Source organism: Lutzomyia longipalpis, chromosome 1, assembly GCF_024334085.1.
Source record: "Lutzomyia longipalpis isolate SR_M1_2022 chromosome 1, ASM2433408v1".
NCBI lineage: Eukaryota > Metazoa > Arthropoda > Insecta > Diptera > Psychodidae > Lutzomyia > Lutzomyia longipalpis.
This window is the reverse complement of record NC_074707.1, coordinates 1,840,881-1,862,343: the sequence shown is the minus strand read 5'-3', so window position 1 is coordinate 1,862,343 and position 21,463 is coordinate 1,840,881. Positions and strand designations below refer to the sequence as shown.

Below are 21,463 nucleotides of genomic sequence, written 5' to 3'. Positions count from 1 at the left end.
CATACACGTTGCCAAAAAGGTGTTATGGAAAATGAAAAGCTTTTCCAATGTGATCCCTTTCTGGTGGGCACTGTAGGTATGTATGTATATATGCTTGATGGAGTCAGTCACTGGCTGCGTGGCTCCACTTTCACGCAGTTGTTGTGCTTAACTCCCCCAAACGCTCCCACAGGTATAAAACACGACTTCATTCCTTCAATCGTCCATTCATACTTTCGCTCCTGCTGAAAGTTGGTCGAACAAGCACCCTGCTACGTGAATTTCATTGAGGCATTGCCTCTTGTTTTCAAGTGAACATCCCACAACGTTTTAATTTTGTTTCCCATTGAATTGTGCCAGAAAAATTGCATCTCTGCATAGTGAAGTGTTGTGCTTAAGTGAGTGATTTTTCTTTAATTTTTTTCTCCCATTTAATTGGTAACAAAGTCTGGGATTTATTTCTAATTTTTCTTTCTCTTTTAAACCCTTTAAAAATAAAAAGTGCACGAGAGAGAGAAAATCCCACAACATACCTTAGATTAGAGTGTGAGGGCACCTGTGTTAGTAAAGAAAAATAGCAGTTTCCACGGATTTATAGTGAGTAATGACCATTTGGACAAGTTCTTTCTTATACTCATTTTACATTAAAAAATTCGCCTCCCGCCCTAATTACCCCTGCACTTTCACGCATGTTGTGTAAAATATATATAACAGAGAGGGAATGTTTATGAATAAATAATCAAGTCCCATCGCACGCAACGTTAACGTAATTAGTATTCAATAAACGTGATTAGGAGGCGATACCCACCAGAGATTTGCAAAATTTTCCTATGGAGCTTTTTTTTTACATTCCCAACACCAAAATCCACATCACCCACAAGTAAGATAAAGACACCCACTTGAGCTTTTCTCTTTATTTTTCAATCCACCCTCTTTTACCCTCACAGAAACTCCCCCAATTGTGCGGCGTTTTTTGCGTAACCCGAGCAAGGAACGTGGTGTACTTACAATCCATATTTTCTGCTCTTTTTCCTTTTATTATTATGCTACATATCCTATTTAAACAGTGCGCGAACCCAAACTCACCTGTCCTTAAATAAATATCAAAATGCTTGATGATGAATCTCCATTTCTTTTTAATTCCTTATTCTTGGATTTTTTGTTCTTACCTCTCTCCCTTTTTTTCCCCCTAAACGAGACAATTTCCCACTAATTTTACATTAAATCCTTGGAAAGAAAAATTAAATATCTTTGGGAAATTAATTTATTTAAAAATAAATAATTTAAATTAATTATTGGAAAGTCATTATGAAAAGTCATTACCCATTGAATTGTAAAAAGTTTCCAATTTATCCGATTAAAAATCATTTTAAAATTTGAATACTATGAAAATTTAATGGACAAAATGATTTTGCGATGGAAACTTTCACAAAAATATCAAATAAGGTAATTTACATAGTTTTGTGGGTGTAAATGATTCAATTCATTCAATTTTTTTTTATGAAACCACATTAACTGCTTAATTTTTAAAACTTTCATTAAATAAAATTGAAGTTAAAAAGTTAAAAATATATTCAATTTTGCATCATTTGTCACGAATAGAAGTCAAATAAAATAACTGGGGCTAAAAGAGTCATGCAAGGGTTTTAGACATAGATTAATTCATATTTCCGATTCAGACAGAAAAAAGTTATTTAGATATTTTTTATAGGAAATTTTCCACATTACAACCCTTTCTCAGATCATTTTCCTGTACCTCATTTGAAAATATGATTATTTAGAGCTTTTCTAAAACTCTTTTTCGATTAAATTAGTCTCGTTTTTTCATTATTTTTTGCAGTCTTTTCGTTTATCGAGGCATGATCCCAAAAAGATCATTCTTATAAGGAATTTCCTCCTCTTTAACTACTTCTCAAGCAAATTTCCTCCATTTTGATGGGAAATGCGATTTTCTGACTGAGTTTATTCTAAATGAGTATTCTAAATCCTTAATGTCTATAAGAAGGATAAAAATCATTGGGAAATGTGGGTCAAACAATCTTCGTTCTCAAGAATGTTTTAAAAGAAAAATTCTATCTTCATATTTCCTTAAAAAACATTTTCACGAAATAATATTAATAAAATAGGTAAAGAGATAACTTTAAGAAAATAATAAAAGATTCATCTTCGTGTTGTAATGTAGTAGCTTTCAATATTTTTGTATTTTATCATTTCTCTTCCTCTAAACAAAACCTCCTCGAGTGGAATTCATTATTAATTAAGACCAAATTTTATACTTCTCTCTCTCTTTCACGGATTCATTTTCATTTTTTCCTCACCCCCTGACGTGGAAACATCATCCATCCAACCATTAATTATTCTCCTTTACCTATGTATTCAATTTAGGCTGTGTGGAACGACGGAGTAAACGTGAGGTCCAAAAGGAAGGCGCGCAGTATTTATAGGAACAAAAATGCAACAATTTTCCCTCTACTTTGCCTTCATTCTTGTCATTCTGATAGGAAACAGCGAAGCTAAACGTGAGTAGAATTAACCACATTTATTCTCCTTTTTTTTGGGGAAGGACAATAAATTTTGCAGAATCACTACAAATTGTTTGTGTGTGATGTGGAAAAAGGGACCAAAGGGGAAAATTGTGGGAAAAATACACTCATTATGTTTCAATGGGAAATAATGGGAAAACAAAAGAGGGGGCTGGGGAGGGAGGGCAATCAAAGGTGGAAGACTCATCAAAATGAAACAATACGCATCAACAGTGATAAAACCGACATCATTTCACGAGAACACTGCCATTTATTTGAGCTACAATTCCGACGTGATAACAAAGGTTACATCCATACGTTGATATTCACACCCTCACCCACGCCCACCCACCTGACTAACCACCACCCAATTGAGTGTCCCAACAATGATGTCGCGTGGAAAATGGCCAAGTAAAGGCGGAGGGGTGTCAAAAGTTTACTATACATCACACAGGAGTTGTTTACCGTAAAATCACAAAATCAAACATAACTGATTTTCCATATCATGATGTACACATTTCACCCACATAGTCTGTGGCTAAATGTACGCTCATCTTCCGGAAGGGAAGGTGTAATTGATATATTTTGTATTAATTTAGCAAAATGAATTCAAAACAACCCTCTCTCAGAGTATCCTCATTCTATCACCACAACCAGGCGCCTCCACTGCAAATGGAGACGCCTGGTGTTGTATCAGTCAATGCATAATATATAACTCACATATATATGTACGTACCATCAACCAACGTTTATGAATTCTTAGCATTTGGTGGAAAACAACCCTGCTGACAATTCCTCCTTCTTGAACAATAAATAGAATCAAAAGCAAATATCAATGCGAAGAGACAATCGAGTGCTCAAGGGTGAAAATACGTTGCATTATTCGCATGAGATCAAGTCAAAAGTAATGAATATTTCAACATTTTATTGCAATTTTCTTCCACCAAAGGGTGCAAATATAGGAAAACAACTATAGGAAAATGCAATTTATCTGTGAAATTTTATAAATACACGAACAAGGATTAACGTCGGAATTTTCTTTGGAAAAGCGCTGAAATATACAATATTTTTATTATTTAATTAAATATATATTTTTAATGAACGTTTTATTTTATGAACAAATACATTTAATATTTAATATTAATTGATAGGGGAATGTGGCCCAATTCTGACTTCCTTCGACCTTTTTTCAGATCGCTATAAAACTGATAAAACTGATGTAGAAAGTTATGGGAATAAAAAGAGCGCTAAATGAGCTTTGAAATTTTACAAAATTTAAGAATATATTGCTTTTCATTTTATACCATTTTTTTCTCACATTACGCGGACCTTTGAAGGTCGGAATTGGGCCACGTTCTCCTACATATTATTAATTATTATAGATATGTAAAATTAAGCGTTTTGTTACAGAGAATGGGCGTTTATTTAAAACGTTCAATCACATTGTAATCATATTTTAATTTTTCAATTGAATGAGTTTTAATTTTGATTTCGAAAATATTTAATAATTATAATTTACAAATTAATAGGTATCCTTTTTTTATGTAAAAAATTAAAAGACAAGCAATACAGTGGGTATAGAATGATTGGCCATCTTTTAAAGAAGAAAAAAAACTGCAATGTTGTTAGAAAATTTTAATGACTAAAATGATTTAATTTTTCCTTTTCAATTAAAAAAAAAAGAGTTTTTCCAACACTTTCTCAAAAAAATTAGAATTTGTTAAATCTTTCCTTTCCTCTTCTCCAACAATATAAATGGGTATTTATAAGTTTTACAGCGCTATCACACTTAAGCTCCAAGTGCTTGAGCATCATAACCTCTATGTGAGTAGGAGAGAGACAACAATGCTGTTTTTTTCTCGTTTTGTCACATGTAAAATCTTAAGCATCAAGCGCTTAGAGCTTAAGTGTGATAACTCCCTTACAATGTCCTTTAAAAAACATTTCTTCAGCATTTTAAATTTTAACACATTATTTATGTCTTTTTTACTAAGAACTGCTCTTTGAAAAAAAAATTTTTTAAGTGAAACCATTTCCAATTTTTTTATTATAAAAATTTAATTCTAAAAGAGTTTCAAAGGAAAATACAATAAAACGTTAGAGATCGTGAAAAACTTAACAATAATTTTAATTAATTTCCACCTAAATGGGGCTATAATGTGAATTAAATTTAATTTTTTCGTTCATTTTAAATTTGATATGCATTAAAATATATTTCTGTGTAAAAAAAAAAAAGAAAACTCTATTCCAATTTTATTGTCCTGGTGCTAAAATATCGTCCCAAAAACACTTTCATTGAGTCTGATATTTAGTTGAATATCAATAGTATTTTATTCTATTCTTCGTCCTACATTCCATTTAAAGCTTGTTATTATTTATCTACTGAGGTACAAAAACCTCATAAATTCCATCGTTGTTTGGGTGTATTTCATGAAAATTTTATTCACAACCGTACTGCATTAAATAATAATATTATGTAGGTATTTCCCCGAATATATTCATGAATTTTCGTTGTTGTTAAATATTGGAAAATTATTTGCCAACTTCCACTCATATGTAATGCTATTTGATAGAAAATGAATTATCTTAATATATAAAGCTGAAATGTTTGTCTGTCTGTGGCACATGAACTCCTCCTAAACCGCTGGGCCGATCTTGATGAAATTTGGTGTGGAGGTAGAGGGGGTCAATACGAGTTGCAAGCGCTATATGGGATTCCGCCCCAACCCCCCTTTATAGCGCCCCCACAGAAAAATTGATTTTTCTCATTTTCTACCTGCTGAAGGGTCAGATAACGGGATTCTTTTATTTTAAAAAGTTTTTTGGAGTACTGTATGATTCATCTCCACTACTAATATACGCCCCCCTTTTACAGCTTAAAATGGAGTTTGCTCACACGTGATTGGGGGCTCGGGTTGACTAGTTATTATGTATTTTAATTTAAAAAGGAAATTCTTTCTCTGTGCAGGGGGATGCAGTCTCTATGGGCATTCCTGCTACGGTGGTCATGGCAAAAGATCAACACTTCCACTCCTTTCGGACACTAGGATGCCACTGGAGACGGCTCCAATTCCTTTGGTTAAATTGCTGAGAAACTCAAATCGACCTTACCCACCTTCCCTCGTTGTCGATAACACTGACTTGTACGATGATGATAACGAACCGGACAATTTACGAGCGGCAAAGGACTTCAAGTACGCCATTTACACGCTCCTACGGCAATGGGTAAGATCTCTGAATCCTCACAGGGATTGATTTCTGCCCACAGAGGAGGAGGAAAAAAATTAAATAGGCCCATTTAAATTTATAACATGGACTCTTTTTTTTTCTTCTATTTTTGTAACACATATTTTCCCCCATGTGGACCATTTTGTGTGGGATGGATAAAAAATTCAACATAATATAGGCCGACAATCGAATGAGAAATCCCGCCGATGTGGAAACACATCCGAATCCCGATGCAAATGACTTCTACAAGCCCACCACCTCAAACAACAATAACCACATCAACAACATTTAACTCTTTTTCCTCCCGTGAATTCGATTACATTGCTCCTATATACGCATGAGAGGATGAGAAAAATATTTAGATTGTACATAAAGATAACTTCTCCTGTGCAGATGCGAAAGGAGGAAAAAAAATTCTGCTAAGGAAAGATGTCAATAGAATGCTATGGCTGGGAGCATTCTATTGACCTTTTTTTTTGGCTCAGCATAAGGAAATTCTTTTTTTGCCCACATAAAAATGGAACCTACACATCATTTTTTGGAAGGAAAGGATTCACAAAATAAAATATTTAAATGTTCTCTTTTGGCTGCTGTTGCATGTAATCTCTCCAGAAAATTGTATTAAAGCATAAAAAAAATTATAATAATTAATATAAAGTAAACTAAATAGAGAGATAATGTTCACAAAAATCTGCCTAAAATTCTTTTTTTTCCGGTGATTCACTCCTCATCTCTTCTTGTCTTTTCTCTGTGTTGAATTTCAGAGTGGATGGAAATTTGAGAACTATCCATTTTATGTTGAGCAAAGCATAATATTTTTGTAGGTCATATTGCACCGTCCGGGAAATGACCTCAAAATGCTTTGCAATTTGGATTGTTTTTCAGCCTTTTCAACACTGAAGGAGACACCTGTAAAGGACATTAAACTTCGTGGATTTGTTTCTCATGTTTCACTTCATGTGATTGTTACGAAGCATCTGCACATAATTTCTTTTTAATTAATCATAAAAAGAATAATGATTTTATTAAAGATTTATGTAGTATTGACAATCAGATCTTAAACTTAATTTTTTTTTTCAATTTAAAAATAAATTTTGAATCTTCCAACAGAGAGAATTTAGAGGACAGTGTGATAAAGGGAGAACCTTCAGTAAATTTAAAATTCTAAAGCCCACAAGGAAATCCTTTGAAAAATCTATCTATATGTTCTGCTTCAGAAACACTTTAAATTTGAGAAAATAACTCCAGTCTCCCCTACATTAAAAAAAAAAGTTTCTTAAGACCACAAAATGCACAATTTTCCCCATTGTAGCATATAAATTAATTTATTCATTGAATATCAAGTGAAAAGTTCAAAAATTAAATTTTTCTCAATTTTTTTATTCAGATAAAAAGCACAGGATAATGTTTTTTAGCTCATCATATAGAGAACTAACAAGACAGCTTTCTGTTAAGTATTTAGCTCCCTAAGTTGGGCATGCTCCTAAAGTTTCCGTAACGCATTCTAGAAGAATAAAAACGAAAGATTAGAATTTTTTACGAAAATACAAACCTTAAATATCCCTAAAGCTATTAGAAGTCCTAATGCTAACCTTTTCCTTCCTCGCAATTAATTTTATCAGCTTCACAGAAATTCTTAAAGGTTCTGGATGATCCATCAGCATAAGTACAACAAACAGGATCACCTCCTTCGGGACCATTAGCACACATTATTAGAGGACAAATTGCGCCATGAGCATCAAGCTCTGAAATTAATAAAAAGAATTAAAAGTTTTCAATTAAATGTTTTAAAAAAAACTAAGAATAAAATAAAGAAAAAACTCACCGAACCAGGCAGCAAAGAAAAGAATAGCAAAAATCCAAGAAATCTTCATATTTTCTTCTCTTCTGGATAATAGTTTTCTTCACTTAATTTTTAGAACTGATGAAACTCTCGGCAATTCAAGCTTTTTTATACAAATTCCTTATCATATGTTGGTAGAACAATTCTTCTTAAAACAATTTTTAACCCGACTGATAAAAAAAGGTTTCTTTTAAATGCTTGCTAATCGAAATAATTCTCAACAAAGCCTAACCTAGATTTTTTTTAATTTTTGTGACAGTTTGGTAGCGAAAATAATTAATGGGTTTTTGTTTAGAACGTTTAGGAATTTAAAAAATAATCATTCTGATTTTTATTTTTTAAACATTGTTGTAATATTAAGCAATTAAGCTAATCATAAATTTTATTTTATTGATAAAATACGACGAGCTTTGAAAGTCATAAAATGTATCATTTAACAGTCTGGTTCATTAGTTTTTTTTTTCAAATCTATTTAAAAACAAAAAATAGATACATGACTATTTTTCTAAATATTTTTGCAAGGGAGATAATCATTTGAGAGCTTTTTTGTTTCTTTTTACAGTCAGGTTTTTTTCTTTTTTTCGTTATTGTTTTGCATATTTACATTGCAAACTTTATACAGTCTTATTCCTATTTTATCATTTTAAGAAAATGATGAAAATGTGCAAAACTTTTGGAATGGAACCAAAAACATTAAAAAATATATATATCTTTCATTTGTGCAGCTCAGATTATTTTTAATGCACCATTGTGTGGTATTGAGGTTACTGATGCAACAAAGAATTATTATCAAAGAATGTAAATTTTTTTTTAAGAGGTCAAATGGATCATGCAGAGGAGAAGCTCAAAAATAAGTAAGGAAATAAAGTAAATAAAGTCAGCATAGGTAAATGATTTGGAGTTATCTATAAAAGAATTGGACTAATAATATTTTTTTACACCCTTCTTTAAGGAATTTTTTAAGGCTTTTGGGTCATTAGGATTTTTAAGCTACAAATCTTAGAACTCCTGAAAGCTTTTAGATTGATCAGTAAGTAATAAAAAAAATCTTTAAACTTTCACTGTCGTCTTAGAACTTTCGATACTATTTTGCTAATTCTAAAAAAAGTAAAATTAACTAATTATTATTTATTTATTTTAACTAGTATTATTTATTTTATTGTATTATTTATTTTACAAATTAAAAAAAAGAAATTAATATTTTTTTTAATTAAAATAAAATAATTCTTTGAGAAATAAAAAAATACGTTTTAGCGGTTACAACGAAATTTCATTCAAATCATTCAAATATCTATTAAACTTAACCTCAAAAAATTCACGCATGTTTTTTTGAGGTTATGTCTCTGCTGTGTTTTGAGATAAGTTTTTGCTGTGCAAAATCCCCAAAAATCCTTGGAAATTGTAGTTAAAATGTCCGGGAGTGTTGTGTTTCGACGCAACCGTGCCCTTGGCTATGTTGCCAATCACATTCCGGCCACGGTGAAGTATATGAAGGGGCGAAAAATCAACATAATCGTCACATGCATCGGACGTTCCCTCCATGCTTACGAGTGTAAACACTTCCGCCTCATTTCCGTGGGCAGGATCCATCCGGAGGACATTACGTGCATCTCCTCCGACAACAGATACGTCTATTCGGCTAGTGCTGGGAAAATCTTCGCTTGGCGTGCTGGGAATCAGCTCTTTCACACGTACACGGGGCACGGTGGGAATGTTCATCTTCTCCTCCCCTTTGGGCAGCACCTTGTAGCTGTGGATGAGGCAAATGTGGTGCGAGTGTGGGATATTGAGGGTGAGAGTGTCTACCTGGAGATTCCATTTGCTGCTGAACCCTTCCGTATCACAGCTGTCACCCATCCGGCAACGTACATCAATAAAATCCTCTTTGGCAGTGAACAGGGTCTCCTGCAGTTGTGGAATATCAAGAGTGGCAAGCTCATACACACCTTCCAGTCGCTACAGAGTCGTGTGGTTGTGCTGGAACAAGCTCCAGCGGTGGATGTTGTAGCTGTGGGTCTCCAGAATGGCGACATAAAGCTGCTGAATCTCAAATTCGATGAGATTCTCATGGAATTCCGGCAGGATTGGGGTCCAGTCACGGGGATTTCCTTCCGCACCGATGGGCATCCCATTATGATAACCTCCAGCACCAATGGCGAGGTTGTTTCGTGGGATTTGGAGAAGAAGAAGATTGTCAATCAACTCACAGCCCACACGCAATCCGTTGTGACGCTCAAATGCCTCCCGAGTGAGCCCCTCTTTGTCTCCACATCCCCGGATAATTCGCTGAAGATGTGGATTTTTGACATGCCCGATGGCGGAGCGCGGTTGTTGCGCTTCCGGGAAGGACATGCCGCTCCACCGCTCTGTGTACGCTTCCACGGAGCGACAGGAGGGAATATTTTGTCTGCTGGGGAAGACTCCTCGCTGCGGGTGTTCAATACAATCACGGAGAAGATAAATAGATCCCTGGGCAGGGCAAGTTACAACCGCAAAGCAGTCAAGAAGAATCGGAAGTACGAGGATGTTCATCTCATGGCTCCCATTGTCCAGTTCACGAGTGAAGTGACGCGGGAGAAGGAATGGGATAGTATTGCTGCCATTCACTCAGGGCTGGATCTCGTGACAACGTGGTCGTATCACAGCTGCAAAATGGGTGAGCTGAAGCTGCGTCCGAAGGCTCTGGATGAGCAGCACCGGCAGCGTCTTCTGCAAGTCGAAGCCACGTGCATCTGCTTGACAAATTGCGGGAATTTCGTCGTTGTTGGGTACTCCTCAGGCGACGTGCAGCGCTTCAATGTTCAGTCAGGACTCCATCGTGCCACATACGGTGCCCCTGCGCATGAAACTGCAGTCAGGGGCGTAGCTGTTGATGCTCTCAATCAGTACGTCATCTCCGGCGGAAGTGATGGATCCGTCAAGTTCTGGAACTTCAAGACAAACTGTAAGTTAGTAACCTGAAGTTTGTGCACTTTTCTTCCCGGAACGGTTTGATGTACTTCCCGGAAAGTGCCATAAGTGACTGGAAGTTGTACATTCATCCTTCCCAATTCGTCAGGAAGTTTCTAAGGGATCTTAAGAACATCCCTTTCAACACCCGGCTGATCCTTGATTTCATTTAGGGGTCCAAATCTGTCCATTTAAGAAGTACCCTTAGCAATTGCGTGAAGTCCGTGAAGTGTTTTTATAAACTCAAATTTTGACCTGAAGATGACATCAAGGATCAGCCGGGTGTTGAAAGGAATGATCCTAAGATCTCTTAGAAACTTCCTGATGCAATGGGCTGGATCACTGTACAACTTCCAGACACTTATGGCACTTTCCGGGAACATACCAAAGCGTTCATCCGGATTTCTAACCTAACATTTTTACCATTATACATTCAATGGGGATGAATGAGACAGAAAATCAAAATTTTACTAAATTATGTGAATATCTTAGGTTACAAATCTGGATAAATATTGGACAAACCAATAGTTTCCCGTTCTCTTCCGGAAAGAAAGTCTTTAGAATTTTTTTTAGGTTAAGTCGAAAAATTTGCAATTTTCCAGTAAACACCTCAATTGGAAGGATCCGGATGGAGGATGGGTTGACGATGTTCCGGGCACATCGGGAGAGTGGAATGATTTGCATCCCGCTGGAGAATTTCATCCTCAACATCCTGGATTGTGAGACAAAGGTCGTCGTGAGGAAGTTTTCAGGGCATCGTGGCCCAATCACGGATTGTTGCTTCAGCCCCGACAGCCGTTGGTTGATTTCCGCCTCCCTCGATGGAACCATCAAAGTCTGGGACATCCCATCCGCGTACCTCATTGATCACTTTAAGCTGGAAGTTGCCTGTGTGTCACTGACAATGTCCCCAACGGGAGACTTCCTCGCCACGGCGCATATTGATCATTTGGGGATTTTTCTCTGGACAAATAAAACTCTCTTCGATCACGTCTCCCTCCGGGCACTCAATCCCACCTCTGAAGCCCCTCCTGTTGACCTTCCGGCGGCAACAGAGGGCGCTGATGTGGCTCAATTGGATGAGGAATTCGCACGAGCACTGGATTTGGGGGAGGAGATCACAATAACGTACGAGACACCCCATCAGCTGGATTCCTCCCTCATTACAATGTCCACAGCTACGAGCAATCGATGGCAGAACATCTTCCATTTGGACCTGCTGAAGAAGCGCGCGAAACCACGTGCCCCCGTGAAAATGGAGAAGAATGCTCCCTTCTTCCTGCCAACAATCCCAGGATTGGAGTTCAAATTTGATCTCAGTGCTGCTGCAAATCCCTCCGAAGGCTCCAAAGTCATCATTCCGAAGGATTTCAGCAATTTCACAACCTTCGGGAAGATCCTCAATGACACCGCCGGCGGAAGTTTTCAGCCGGCCATTGAGCATATTGTCAAACTTGGACCATCAATGGTGAACTTTGAGATAAAATCCCTCTCACCCGATGCTGCGGGCAGCATAGAACTCATGCACCTCTTCCTGGCCATGCTGCACGAGATGCTGGAGTCGAATGTTAACTTTGAACTCGCCCAATCCTTCCTGGCGGTCTTCCTGCGCGAGCACGCCGACACTGTGACGCAATCTGAACCCCTTCGCACCATGCTGGACTCCCTGATGGAAGCCCAAGAGCGTGGATGGAGGAAAGTCGAGCAAAAACTTCTCTACGGACTCGGAGTTGTGGGCATGTTGCGAAATTACGCTTCACTGTAAAATAAAAAAAAACTTCTCAAAGAAAATAAAAAAAAAATTATCTCATTAATCTTCTTTTAATCATTAATTTAATATTGTACAAAAAATCACAAAGTGGATGGCGCGAATGTAAACTGTTGCGAGCGGGAAGAGATTAAGATTCCTCATATTTGGCTTTCATCTTGAAGAAGGCTCTCTTGAGATTGCTGTACTTCTCTTTGAGCATTTGAAGTTCCTCCGTCGGATGCAAAATCCCATTTTGGGCCTCATTCTCCTTCTCCCTGCCTCCCATGAGCTCCCGCACGGGTTCCTCCCTTGCACGAAGCTCATCCGTTTGCACGGCTATGTGACACATGTCCCGCACACGCCTACCCACGGATTTCTTCTCCTGCATCACCCGCCGCAATTCCTGCTCCAAATTCTTCACTTCCAGGCTCAAATTGCTGATGGTAACGTCCTTATTGAGTATGTCCATCTTCAGCAATTGCACCTCATTGTGCAGCGGATTGTGCTTCTTCATCGTGTCCAAATTGTACTTGAGCACTGATACTTCCCTCTGCAGGCGCTCCACTTTGCTGTGCAAATATTCACATTGACACATTTTATCTGAAAAAAAAAATAAATTATTTTTGGGATTTTTTCTTCTTTATTTATCCTTTTTTTAATGTTTAAAAGAAATATATTTTTACTGGGGTGAATAGGGTGAGATTCATTTAAAGGTAATTTTAAAGAAGAACAAGGTATTCCTTAAACTTTGAAGAATATTTAAGATATTTGTAAAACGTTAAAGAATAATTATTTATAATATTCGTAAAGTGTTGAAGAATATTTAAAATATTCGTAAAGTCTTGAAGAATATTTAAAATATTCGTAAAGTCTTGAAGAATATTTAAAATATTCGTAAAGTCTTGAAGAATATTTAAAATATTCGTAAAGTCTTGAAGAATATTTAAAATATTCCTAAAAGTGTGAAGAATATTTAAAATATTCGTAAAGTCTTGAAGAATATTTAAAATATTTGTAAAGTCTTGAAGAATATTTAAAATATTCCTAAAAGTGTGAAGAATATTTAAAATATTCGTAAAGTCTTGAAGAATATTTAAAATATTTGTAAAGTTTTGAAGAATATTTAAAATATTCCTAAAAGTGTGAAGAATATTTAAAATATTCGTAAAGTCTTGAAGAATATTTAAAATATTCGTAAAGTCTTGAAGAATATTTAAAATATTCGTAAAGTCTTGAAGAATATTTAAAATATTTGTAAAGTCTTGAAGAATATTTAAAATATTCCTAAAAGTGTGAAGAATATTTAAAATATTCGTAAAACTTTGAAGAATATTTAGAATATTCCTAAAAGTGTGAAGAATATTTAAAATATTCCTTAAACTTTGAAGAATATTTAAAATATTCGTAAAACTTTGAAGAATATTTAAAATATTCCATAAAACTTTGAAGAATATTTAAAATATTCGTAGTGTTGAAGAATATTTAAAATATTCGTAAAACGTTAAAGAATAAGTATTTAAAATATTCATAAAACGTTGAAGAATATTTAAAATATTCCTTAAACTTTGAAAAATATTTAGAATATTCGTAAAACTTTGAAGAATATTTAAAATATTCCTAAAAGTGTGAAGAATATTTGAAATATTCGTTGAACTTAGAAGATTATCATCCGAATTGATTCATAAATCATAGAGAACTTTCATTCTTGTACGGAAAAATTCTTCATTTCAAAGAATCAGGACTTAGTTATTCTTAAAAGAGAATAAAAAATAGCCTGATATTTCCCATTTTTCACTGCGAGAGATCATTTGGTAAAAAACCTTTAAAAAATTTCAAAAAAAAAATGCAAACAATGACGTCAAAGGAAAACTCACCCGTTGGATCAGTCATTGTGGAGGCATCCTTTTCTAATGAAAAATCAATACTTCGATTCCCATCGTGAATGGAATGTCGATCACTCTTGCGCTTCTCCTTTTGCCCCGTTTCCGTACTTCCGGGACGTGAAGTTGATTGTTCTTTCAGCATATTTGTGAGTCTGCGGAAAAAAACAACAAAATTTTAATTTAAAAAGAAAATTTTTCTTGCCTTAAAATTTCAAATCTTACTTATCAATTGATTTATCCTTGCGCTTGATACTGTCCTTGAGGAGATTAATCTCCTTCTCCTTCTCCGCAGTTGTTGCAGCTCTCAGCTGGTAGTAGTCACGCTCTCCTGCAAGATTATCATTGGCATCCTTGAGATTTTTCACTTTCTTCTCCAACTTTTGCTTCATCGCCTTGTATTCATTCAGAATCTCTTCCTTCTCAGCGTGCCAGGCTGCAATTTTTCTCTCATCCGCCTTGGCCTGAGTTCCCTCCTCGTGGAATTTAATTGTTCTCTCGAGACTCTCAATCTTTGCGGTCTTCTCGCGCATCTTCTCAAGCAAATTGCCAAAGTCTGTTTTTCCCTCATCCAGAGCTACCTTCAGTGAGACAACTTCCATTTTGAGATCATCGCACTGACTCCTGTAGAGCTCAAGCTCCTCCTTTAGGGCACTGCTGCCATCTCCCTCATTGAGCTTTTTCCGGAGTTCCTCCACTTCACTCACTCTCTCCTCCAGTTCCAGTTCAAGCTCCAACTTTGCCCTTTCACCTTCCTTCTGCAAATTCGTCATCTCCGTGACTTTCTGCCGCAAATTCTCAACTTCCGCAATATTGGCCTCATTATCGCTTTCCAGCGCATTGAATTTCTGCTGAATACTCTTGTAGCTGGATGTGAGTCTGAAAGAGAAAGATTTTTTTAAAAAATCTTTTGTAAACAAAATGTGATAAAAAACATTCAATTTACTCTTCATATGCGTGATTCTTCGACGTAACAATCTCACGGAGTTGATCAACCTGACATTTGTATTTGGAATCTTCGGTGCTCGTCTTTTCAGTCTTCATCTGCATCTCCTCTTTGTGCTTTATACGAATCTATAAATAAACAAAAGAAGATGAAAACCGTTCAGAGGAGAGAAAGTTTATCAATAATAAATCACTGAAAGTTTACATCAATTCAAGTTGAAAGAAATCTTTTAAATCTTCAAGAATTGAGAGAATCTTCATTTAAGAAATTAATTTCCTAATTTTTATTATTTAATTTTAAATTTAAATTTCTTTAATTTACTAAATCATTGATTAAAAGGATCGTAAATATCTTACAAATACCTTTTTTTTGCTTGAAAATGATTCCTAAGAATTTTCAATTCCCACAAGTACCATAAATCCCACAAGTACCGTAAATCCCACAAGTCCCATTAATACTTTTTAAAGTTTAATGTTACAAAAAATGTAATATTTTTGCATGCATTTCTTTAAAAAATATTACTTATGAAATATTTATAAATACCACAAATACCATAAATACAATGAAATAAAATTCAAAATATTTTAAATATTGTATTAAAGGAGAAACAACCGTCCCACTTTTTTTTAGAATCTTAGAAAACCCTTAAAATAAAAGTTTCTAAAATACTTCAAATATCATAAATTTTGTAAATATTTTTGGTCTTTATGATACAAAGTTTTCAAATTTTCCTTTAAAGTTTGTAATTGATATTTAAAACATCCTGTAAATCCTGGAAAAATACTTTAAAAGTATAAATCCCATAAGTCCCACAAATACCAAATTATCGATCAAATTAATACGTTTTCAATAAATAAAGGTTATTGATTATTGTAAAACATAAAAACAATAAAAAATTTTTGAAAAAATATCAAGTCCTATAAATCCTATTCTCATTTTTTTTAAATCAAATCTAATATCAGTGAAAAATGTTTTGAATCATGCAACTAATTCGGATGAAAAATAAAATTTTTACTTTTCAAGTATCATAAATATTTTCTCAAATACCTAAAGTCCAATAAATCCTTAAAATATATTTAAAGTTCTGTTAAAACTTTATTTTTTTTTCTCAAATCCCATAAAATCTTTTTAAAAAAATCATCACAAGTATCATAAATCCCACAAATACTTGCAAAAGCATTTAAAAAAAAATTTTTCTTATGTAAGATTTTAGCGCAAATAAATGTAAATGAAAAAAAAAACATTGGAGACTTTTCCTACCTCATCAATTTCCTTCTGGAGTATTTTATTGGACTCTTGCTGCGCCTGAAGGGCCAATTCACGGCGCTCAAGATCCCCCTTGAGCCCCTCGAGGAGCCTCCGCAGTTCTTTCGTGACATTTGTGAGTTCACAGTTAATCGCATTGAGTTGCTCCTTTTCAAGCTGCAACTGTCGCTTCTCCTCAATCTCCGTACTGATGATCCCCCTGAGATCTGTCACCTGTGTTTCATGCTCACTCTGCATCACCTCAATTGTCTTCATTGTCTCACTCTCCTTCAGCTGAAGCTGCTGAAGGTGATTTGAAAACTTCTCCACTTCACTTTCGCGCAACATCAATTCCTTCTGCATTTCCCCAATTTTCTCATTGCGCCCCCGAATTTCCTCGTGAAGGTGCGCGCACTGCTTCATAACTTCATCATGACTGCACTTTAGTTGATTCTTCTCCTGATTCAGCTGCACCTCCTTGTCACGATACTCAGCAATCTGTCAAAAATTTGGAGAGAAAATTTTTTGAAATGAAAATTCAAACTGCGAAGATCAGTTGCCTGCTTACCTGCTCACGTAGCTCCCAGATGGTTTTCACATTGCCTTGAGATTCCTTAGTAATCGCCTGGAGGTTGGTGTTCTCCTCGAGGAGTCTCTCAATTTGCGTGTTGTACCGTTCAATTTGCTCCTGGCATCGATTGAGCTTTTCCGTGAAGAACTTCTCCTTGTCTTTTGAGATCTTTTCCCCTTCCTCGGTGGATTTCTCAAGCTCAGCCTTTAGGGAATCTTTTTCTCTGTTTACCTTTGCTAGAGCTTCCTCATGGGATGCCTTAAGGGCTGCAATCTCCGCTTGATGCTCAAGATTGTGCTGAGAGCTCAACTTTGCCAGAGATTCCTCATGAGATGCCTTCAAGGAAGCAATTTCCGCTTGATGCTCAATGTTGTGCTGCTGAGAACTCCTCTCCACGTTGACTTTTGCACTCTTAACCTCCTCTTCGAGTTCCTTGATGAGATTCTTCTGTTGATCTATTACAGTCTCCCTCTCCTGGAAGAGAATGTAATCCGAAGATTGCTTCTCCCGCAGTGTCTCCACTTCAAACAACAAATTATCCACTTGGATCGTCAATGAAGCATTCTCCTGCTGAAGTTTATCGAGTTCAGCGATCTTTGTTCTATTTTCGGAGCTCTCCTTAACAGCTGCCGCGTACTTTTGCGTCATGAGCTCAAGCTGAAGGGACGCGAAGGAAAGAAAAGCAAAAAAAAAAAAAAGTGAGAAAAAGAACCTCCAGAAGGCTCCAAAAATAGCAAAAAAACTATCATAACGCGTCCAGTTATAAGAGTTGGTGTCCCACAACGTGTAGAAATTTGTTTATGCGTTATAATGCGATTTGTGAGCAGTATTAGTCATATCTCAAGTTCTATAAGACCTACAGAAATTTCTTGACAGTTTTGGAGGTTAGAAATTGACATAAATTTCAATAATTTTCAAGGTTACCTCCAAAATACAAAATGGCGGATTTTTGTTTTAGCAAAAACAGTTTTTGGCATTTTTTGTTGTCAAGGAATAGTTTTAGAGGTTTCTGATGTTCTAGAAAGTTGTAGAGAATTGCAAAACCTTTAATTTGATACCAAGTTGAGCGAAATCGGTCAAGCAGTGCAGGAGATATGGCTCTTAGAACTTTTTAAATTCAAGAATTTTTCAAATGGCTATATCTTCTAAATGGCGACATAGATTTTCTTCATTTTCGGACTGGTGAGAGATATTGAGTCAGGCTACAACATATCAAAATTTAAAAGGTTTGCCTAATGGGGATTCGGAGATATTGCCCCTTAAAGTTAGGCAATTTTTGTTTTTGATTTTAGCGCCTCTTGCGGCAATTTTTGGAACTTGAAATGTTCTAGACAGTTGTAGGGCTTCTCAATACCTTTCATTTGATACCAAGATGGTCAAAATCGGTCAAGCCGTTCTCGAGATATATTGAAAAAACACTTTTTGCTTTAGGCCGCCATATTTACTAAACGGCTTGACCGATTTTCAAGTATGAATTGTTGATGAAAACGTCTCACTGAGCTCTACAACATACTAAAATTTCAGACCTCTAGCTGTAAGGGAAGTGGTTGATGGTAGTTCAAAATGGCGGACGGCGGCCATCTTGGATTTTGAAAATGCGAAAAAATGAAAATTTACACCCACATTTCTATAGAAAACTTCAAACCGGAAGTCTCTATCTCTTGCCGTTCTCGAGCTATAAGGCAAAGTTTAGAGTCCTGGACGGCAGGATTTTCGTAATGTGGGATGTCTAAAACGTTCTCATACTAAGTTTGAGCCCGATCTGAGGTGATCGGTTTTTCCGACGATTACAATACTTGGTGTTGACTTTACCTCCGTGGTGAGTTCAATTTTGGTCGAGAGCTCCGTCTGAGATGCTTCACAGCGCTCCTCTAGTTCTGCCTTCTGCAGAACAAGGTCTCCAATGGTTTTGTTGAGTTCCATGATCTTCTCATCATCACGCGTGGATTTCTCCGCGTAGAAGGTGATCTTCTGTTCAAACTTCTCCCTCTGCACATTCCATGTGGTGTGTTTTGTCGTCTCCCCATCCACGAGGGCATCCTTCTCCCGCTGAAGCACACAGATGGAAGCTTCAGCATCAGCGAGGGCATCTTCAATGGCTCTATGGGCAATTTCGAGCTTTTTGTAGGCTTCCTGTTGTTGCTGGATTTTCTTCAGGTACTCCAATTCTCTACTCCGCAGCTCATCGACTTCCTGAACATTCTCCAGCAATTGCCCACTTAGCTTCTCATTCTCCTCCACAAGATTCGTGTTCTCCTTCCTGAGAATCTCAATGGAAGCTGCAAAGGTTCTTTGTTGAGCACTGTAGCTGTCTGAGGAGGACTTTGCACCGCCCACAAGCTCACACAGGAGAGTCTGATCCATCTCCATGAGGGACATATTGTCACCCGGAATCTGTGTCAGCTCCATATCCACAAGTGTGTCCCCCTGCAAACTCGGCGCTTCGGGAATCATAAGGGAGAGTTCCTTATTCTCCTCTTCCAACGTGGAAATTGTCTTCTGCAGCTCAAGTATTGTCTCCCGCATGCTATCCAGCTCTGTTTGCATTGCCGACAATTTCTCTGAGGTCTCAGTTCCCTCCTTGAGTGTGTTAATTTCACGCAGAAGCTCTGTCTCACGATCATGCTTTGATTTTTCGCATTGATTTATTTCATCCCTCAAATCAACCAACATCTTCTCCATCTTCTTTATTTCCTCTCCACGTGCCATCCTTTCACTTTCAATCTCATTCCTCAGCTGATCATTCTCCCTTTGGAGCTCCTTCATTGCTTCCTGCGCATTCACGGCATCCCTACTGCCGGCACTTTCAATCCTACTCAGCAATTCTTGCTCCCTGATTGCCATTTTTTCCTTTAGCCGGCTCAACTGCATCTCCATGCCAGCTACATTGCTGAGGCATTCATCTTTCTCCCTCTTTGCTCTGTCACACGCCATCTGCATCTCCAATTGAATCTTCCTGCTCTTCTCCACTTCCTCCTTTAACTCAATAATCTCCTTTTCATACACAAAGTCCTCAACCTTATTGAATTCCCCCAATTCCTCTGCTTCCTTGCACTTCTCCTCGTACCTTTAAATGATTCAATAAAAGAAGCAAAACAATCAGGAAAAGAGAATTTAGCAAAGACAGAGGAAGGAGTAAACTCACAGAATCTTCAGCTGGTCATAAGTCGGCTCATCCGCATTGGAAAATGAATCCTCTAATTCCCGCAAATGGAATCGTGGTGTGTGAATTTGGGGTGTTTGGAGCCCCAGTCGCCACTCCTTCATCTCCTTTTTGGGGCTCTTGGGGCTCAATAACTCCTTCTTCCCACTTTCCATGCTTTCGGAACACGCTGAATTGTCGGGAAATAAGGAAAATATCCGGTTACAATACAACAGAAAGAAAAACGCTTCACAACGCTGAATTCGCTGAACAAATTGAAAATGATTCAAAGAAAAAAACGGTAAAGTCGCCGTCAAAGCTGTCAAATGTGTTTTCTTCACTCTTTTTTTTTCACAGATATTGCAATCGACTGAATAAGAGGTATCGCGGTTAAATTAAATTGTGATTTTTTTAAATTTTATTTATCAAAAGAAAAGGTTTAACTGAAGTAATTTTGAGAAAAACAATGAAAATTAGTTTTCCCAAAATAAAAAGTCATAAGTATATTTTTTTTCTTCAAACGTACTATTAGTGTCAGTGGCGTAGCCAGGGGGGAGTTTTGGGGGTCAAAACCCTCACCTCGAGCCTCTAAAAAAATGTCATGCACCTAAAAAAAATTTCGTGCATTTAAAAAAATGTCAAGCATACAAAAACCAATGTCATGCATCTAAAACAAACATTGGAGTTACGAATTTTTCACGAAATTTGACGAACAATGCTACGAACTTTTATTTTCTGTGAAGTCAAAACCTAAAAAAAAACCAAAAATATATTTAGGAATTTTTGGTTTGAATTTAGAACTCTTCGGCTTGAATTAACTACTTTTTAGGCTTCATTTTTAGTTTTTTTAGGCAAAATATTTTTTAAAGCTTTTTGAGGTTGGAAACTGCCTTTTTAAGTTTAAATCAAGCAAGTTTTGGGATAAATTTACTACTTTTTGGCTTAAATTTACTACTTTTTGTTCTTTTTAGACCTTAATTAAATATTTTTTAGGCTTTTGTTCCTTAATCTCTGCCTTTTCATGACTAAAAGAATATTTTATGCTTGAATTTAATCTGTTTTAGGCTTGAATTTAGCATGATTAGGGGTGAAATTACCATTCGGTTTGAATTTAGTCCTTTTGAGGCTTGATTTAACACTTAGAGGATTTATGTGGACACCGTGTCCATTTCGAGTTTTTAAATCGTCATAGATTAAAATGTATTGAACCTATCGTGATAAATACTACGTCTATGTGTAGGGAATTTCAATTACTTTAAGTTAGGCTAAAGAAAATCCGGAAAATATTTTGCTTTTTAAAAGATAATTAAGGTCAAAGTCGAAAATATACGCGGAGGATGAAAATGGTCACCGTGACCAACGGTTTTTTTTTCGAAAAAAATCGACGCGCCCGAAGATTATGAACCAT

The 21,463-nt window shown here is 36.2% G+C and overlaps 3 protein-coding genes across 4 annotated transcripts; 2 read left to right on the top strand and 1 right to left on the bottom strand.

The window, feature by feature from the left end:
- The first annotated feature begins 135 nt into the window (after positions 1–135).
- Positions 136–6,419, top strand: LOC129786540 (neuropeptide CCHamide-2). 2 transcript variants are annotated; one of them, XM_055821632.1, is made up of 5 exons: positions 207–377; positions 482–576; positions 2,365–2,498; positions 5,470–5,726; positions 5,908–6,419. In XM_055821632.1, exons 3-5 carry the CDS (start codon positions 2,432–2,434, stop codon positions 6,019–6,021), a joined length of 438 nt encoding a protein of 145 aa, XP_055677607.1. In that variant the 5' UTR covers positions 207–377; positions 482–576; positions 2,365–2,431; the 3' UTR covers positions 6,022–6,419. The 2 variants fall into 2 exon arrangements, with proteins under 2 accessions (XP_055677608.1, XP_055677607.1); XM_055821633.1 differs by lacking the exon at positions 482–576 and having other exon boundaries at positions 136–377.
- Positions 6,420–8,894: 2,475 nt separating this feature from the next.
- LOC129786421 (WD repeat-containing protein 36) lies at positions 8,895–12,335 on the top strand. The gene is made up of 2 exons (XM_055821443.1): positions 8,895–10,516; positions 11,124–12,335. Exons 1-2 carry the CDS (start codon positions 8,983–8,985, stop codon positions 12,284–12,286), a joined length of 2,697 nt encoding a protein of 898 aa, XP_055677418.1. The 5' UTR covers positions 8,895–8,982; the 3' UTR covers positions 12,287–12,335.
- Positions 12,324–20,359, bottom strand: LOC129786406 (uncharacterized). The gene is made up of 8 exons (XM_055821399.1): positions 20,059–20,359; positions 18,726–19,980; positions 16,911–17,570; positions 16,358–16,840; positions 15,098–15,225; positions 14,377–15,030; positions 14,146–14,306; positions 12,324–12,871 (listed from the first exon to the last, which is right to left on the bottom strand). The coding sequence occupies exons 1-8, from the start codon at positions 20,229–20,231 to the stop codon at positions 12,420–12,422; spliced, it is 3,966 nt and encodes a 1,321-aa protein (XP_055677374.1). The 5' UTR covers positions 20,232–20,359; the 3' UTR covers positions 12,324–12,419.
- Positions 20,360–21,463: the final 1,104 nt, after the last annotated feature.

Coding starts and splice junctions, on each gene's coding strand:
- LOC129786406 (XM_055821399.1), bottom strand. CDS start 20,231: ATGGAAAGTGGGAAGAAGGAGTTATTGAGCCCCAAGAGCCCCAAAAAG. Junction 17,571..18,725: donor AAATTGAACTCACCACGGAG/GTAAAGTCAACA, acceptor GCGTCCCTTCAG/CTTGAGCTCATGACGCAAAA. Junction 15,031..15,097: donor AAGAATCACGCATATGAAGA/GTAAATTGAATG, acceptor TTTCTCTTTCAG/ACTCACATCCAGCTACAAGA.
- LOC129786421 (XM_055821443.1), top strand. CDS start 8,983: ATGTCCGGGAGTGTTGTGTTTCGACGCAACCGTGCCCTTGGCTATGTT. Junction 10,517..11,123: donor CTGGAACTTCAAGACAAACT/GTAAGTTAGTAA, acceptor GCAATTTTCCAG/TAAACACCTCAATTGGAAGG.
- LOC129786540 (XM_055821633.1), top strand. CDS start 2,432: ATGCAACAATTTTCCCTCTACTTTGCCTTCATTCTTGTCATTCTGATA. Junction 2,499..5,469: donor AGGAAACAGCGAAGCTAAAC/GTGAGTAGAATT, acceptor TTCTCTGTGCAG/GGGGATGCAGTCTCTATGGG. Junction 5,727..5,907: donor ACACGCTCCTACGGCAATGG/GTAAGATCTCTG, acceptor AACATAATATAG/GCCGACAATCGAATGAGAAA.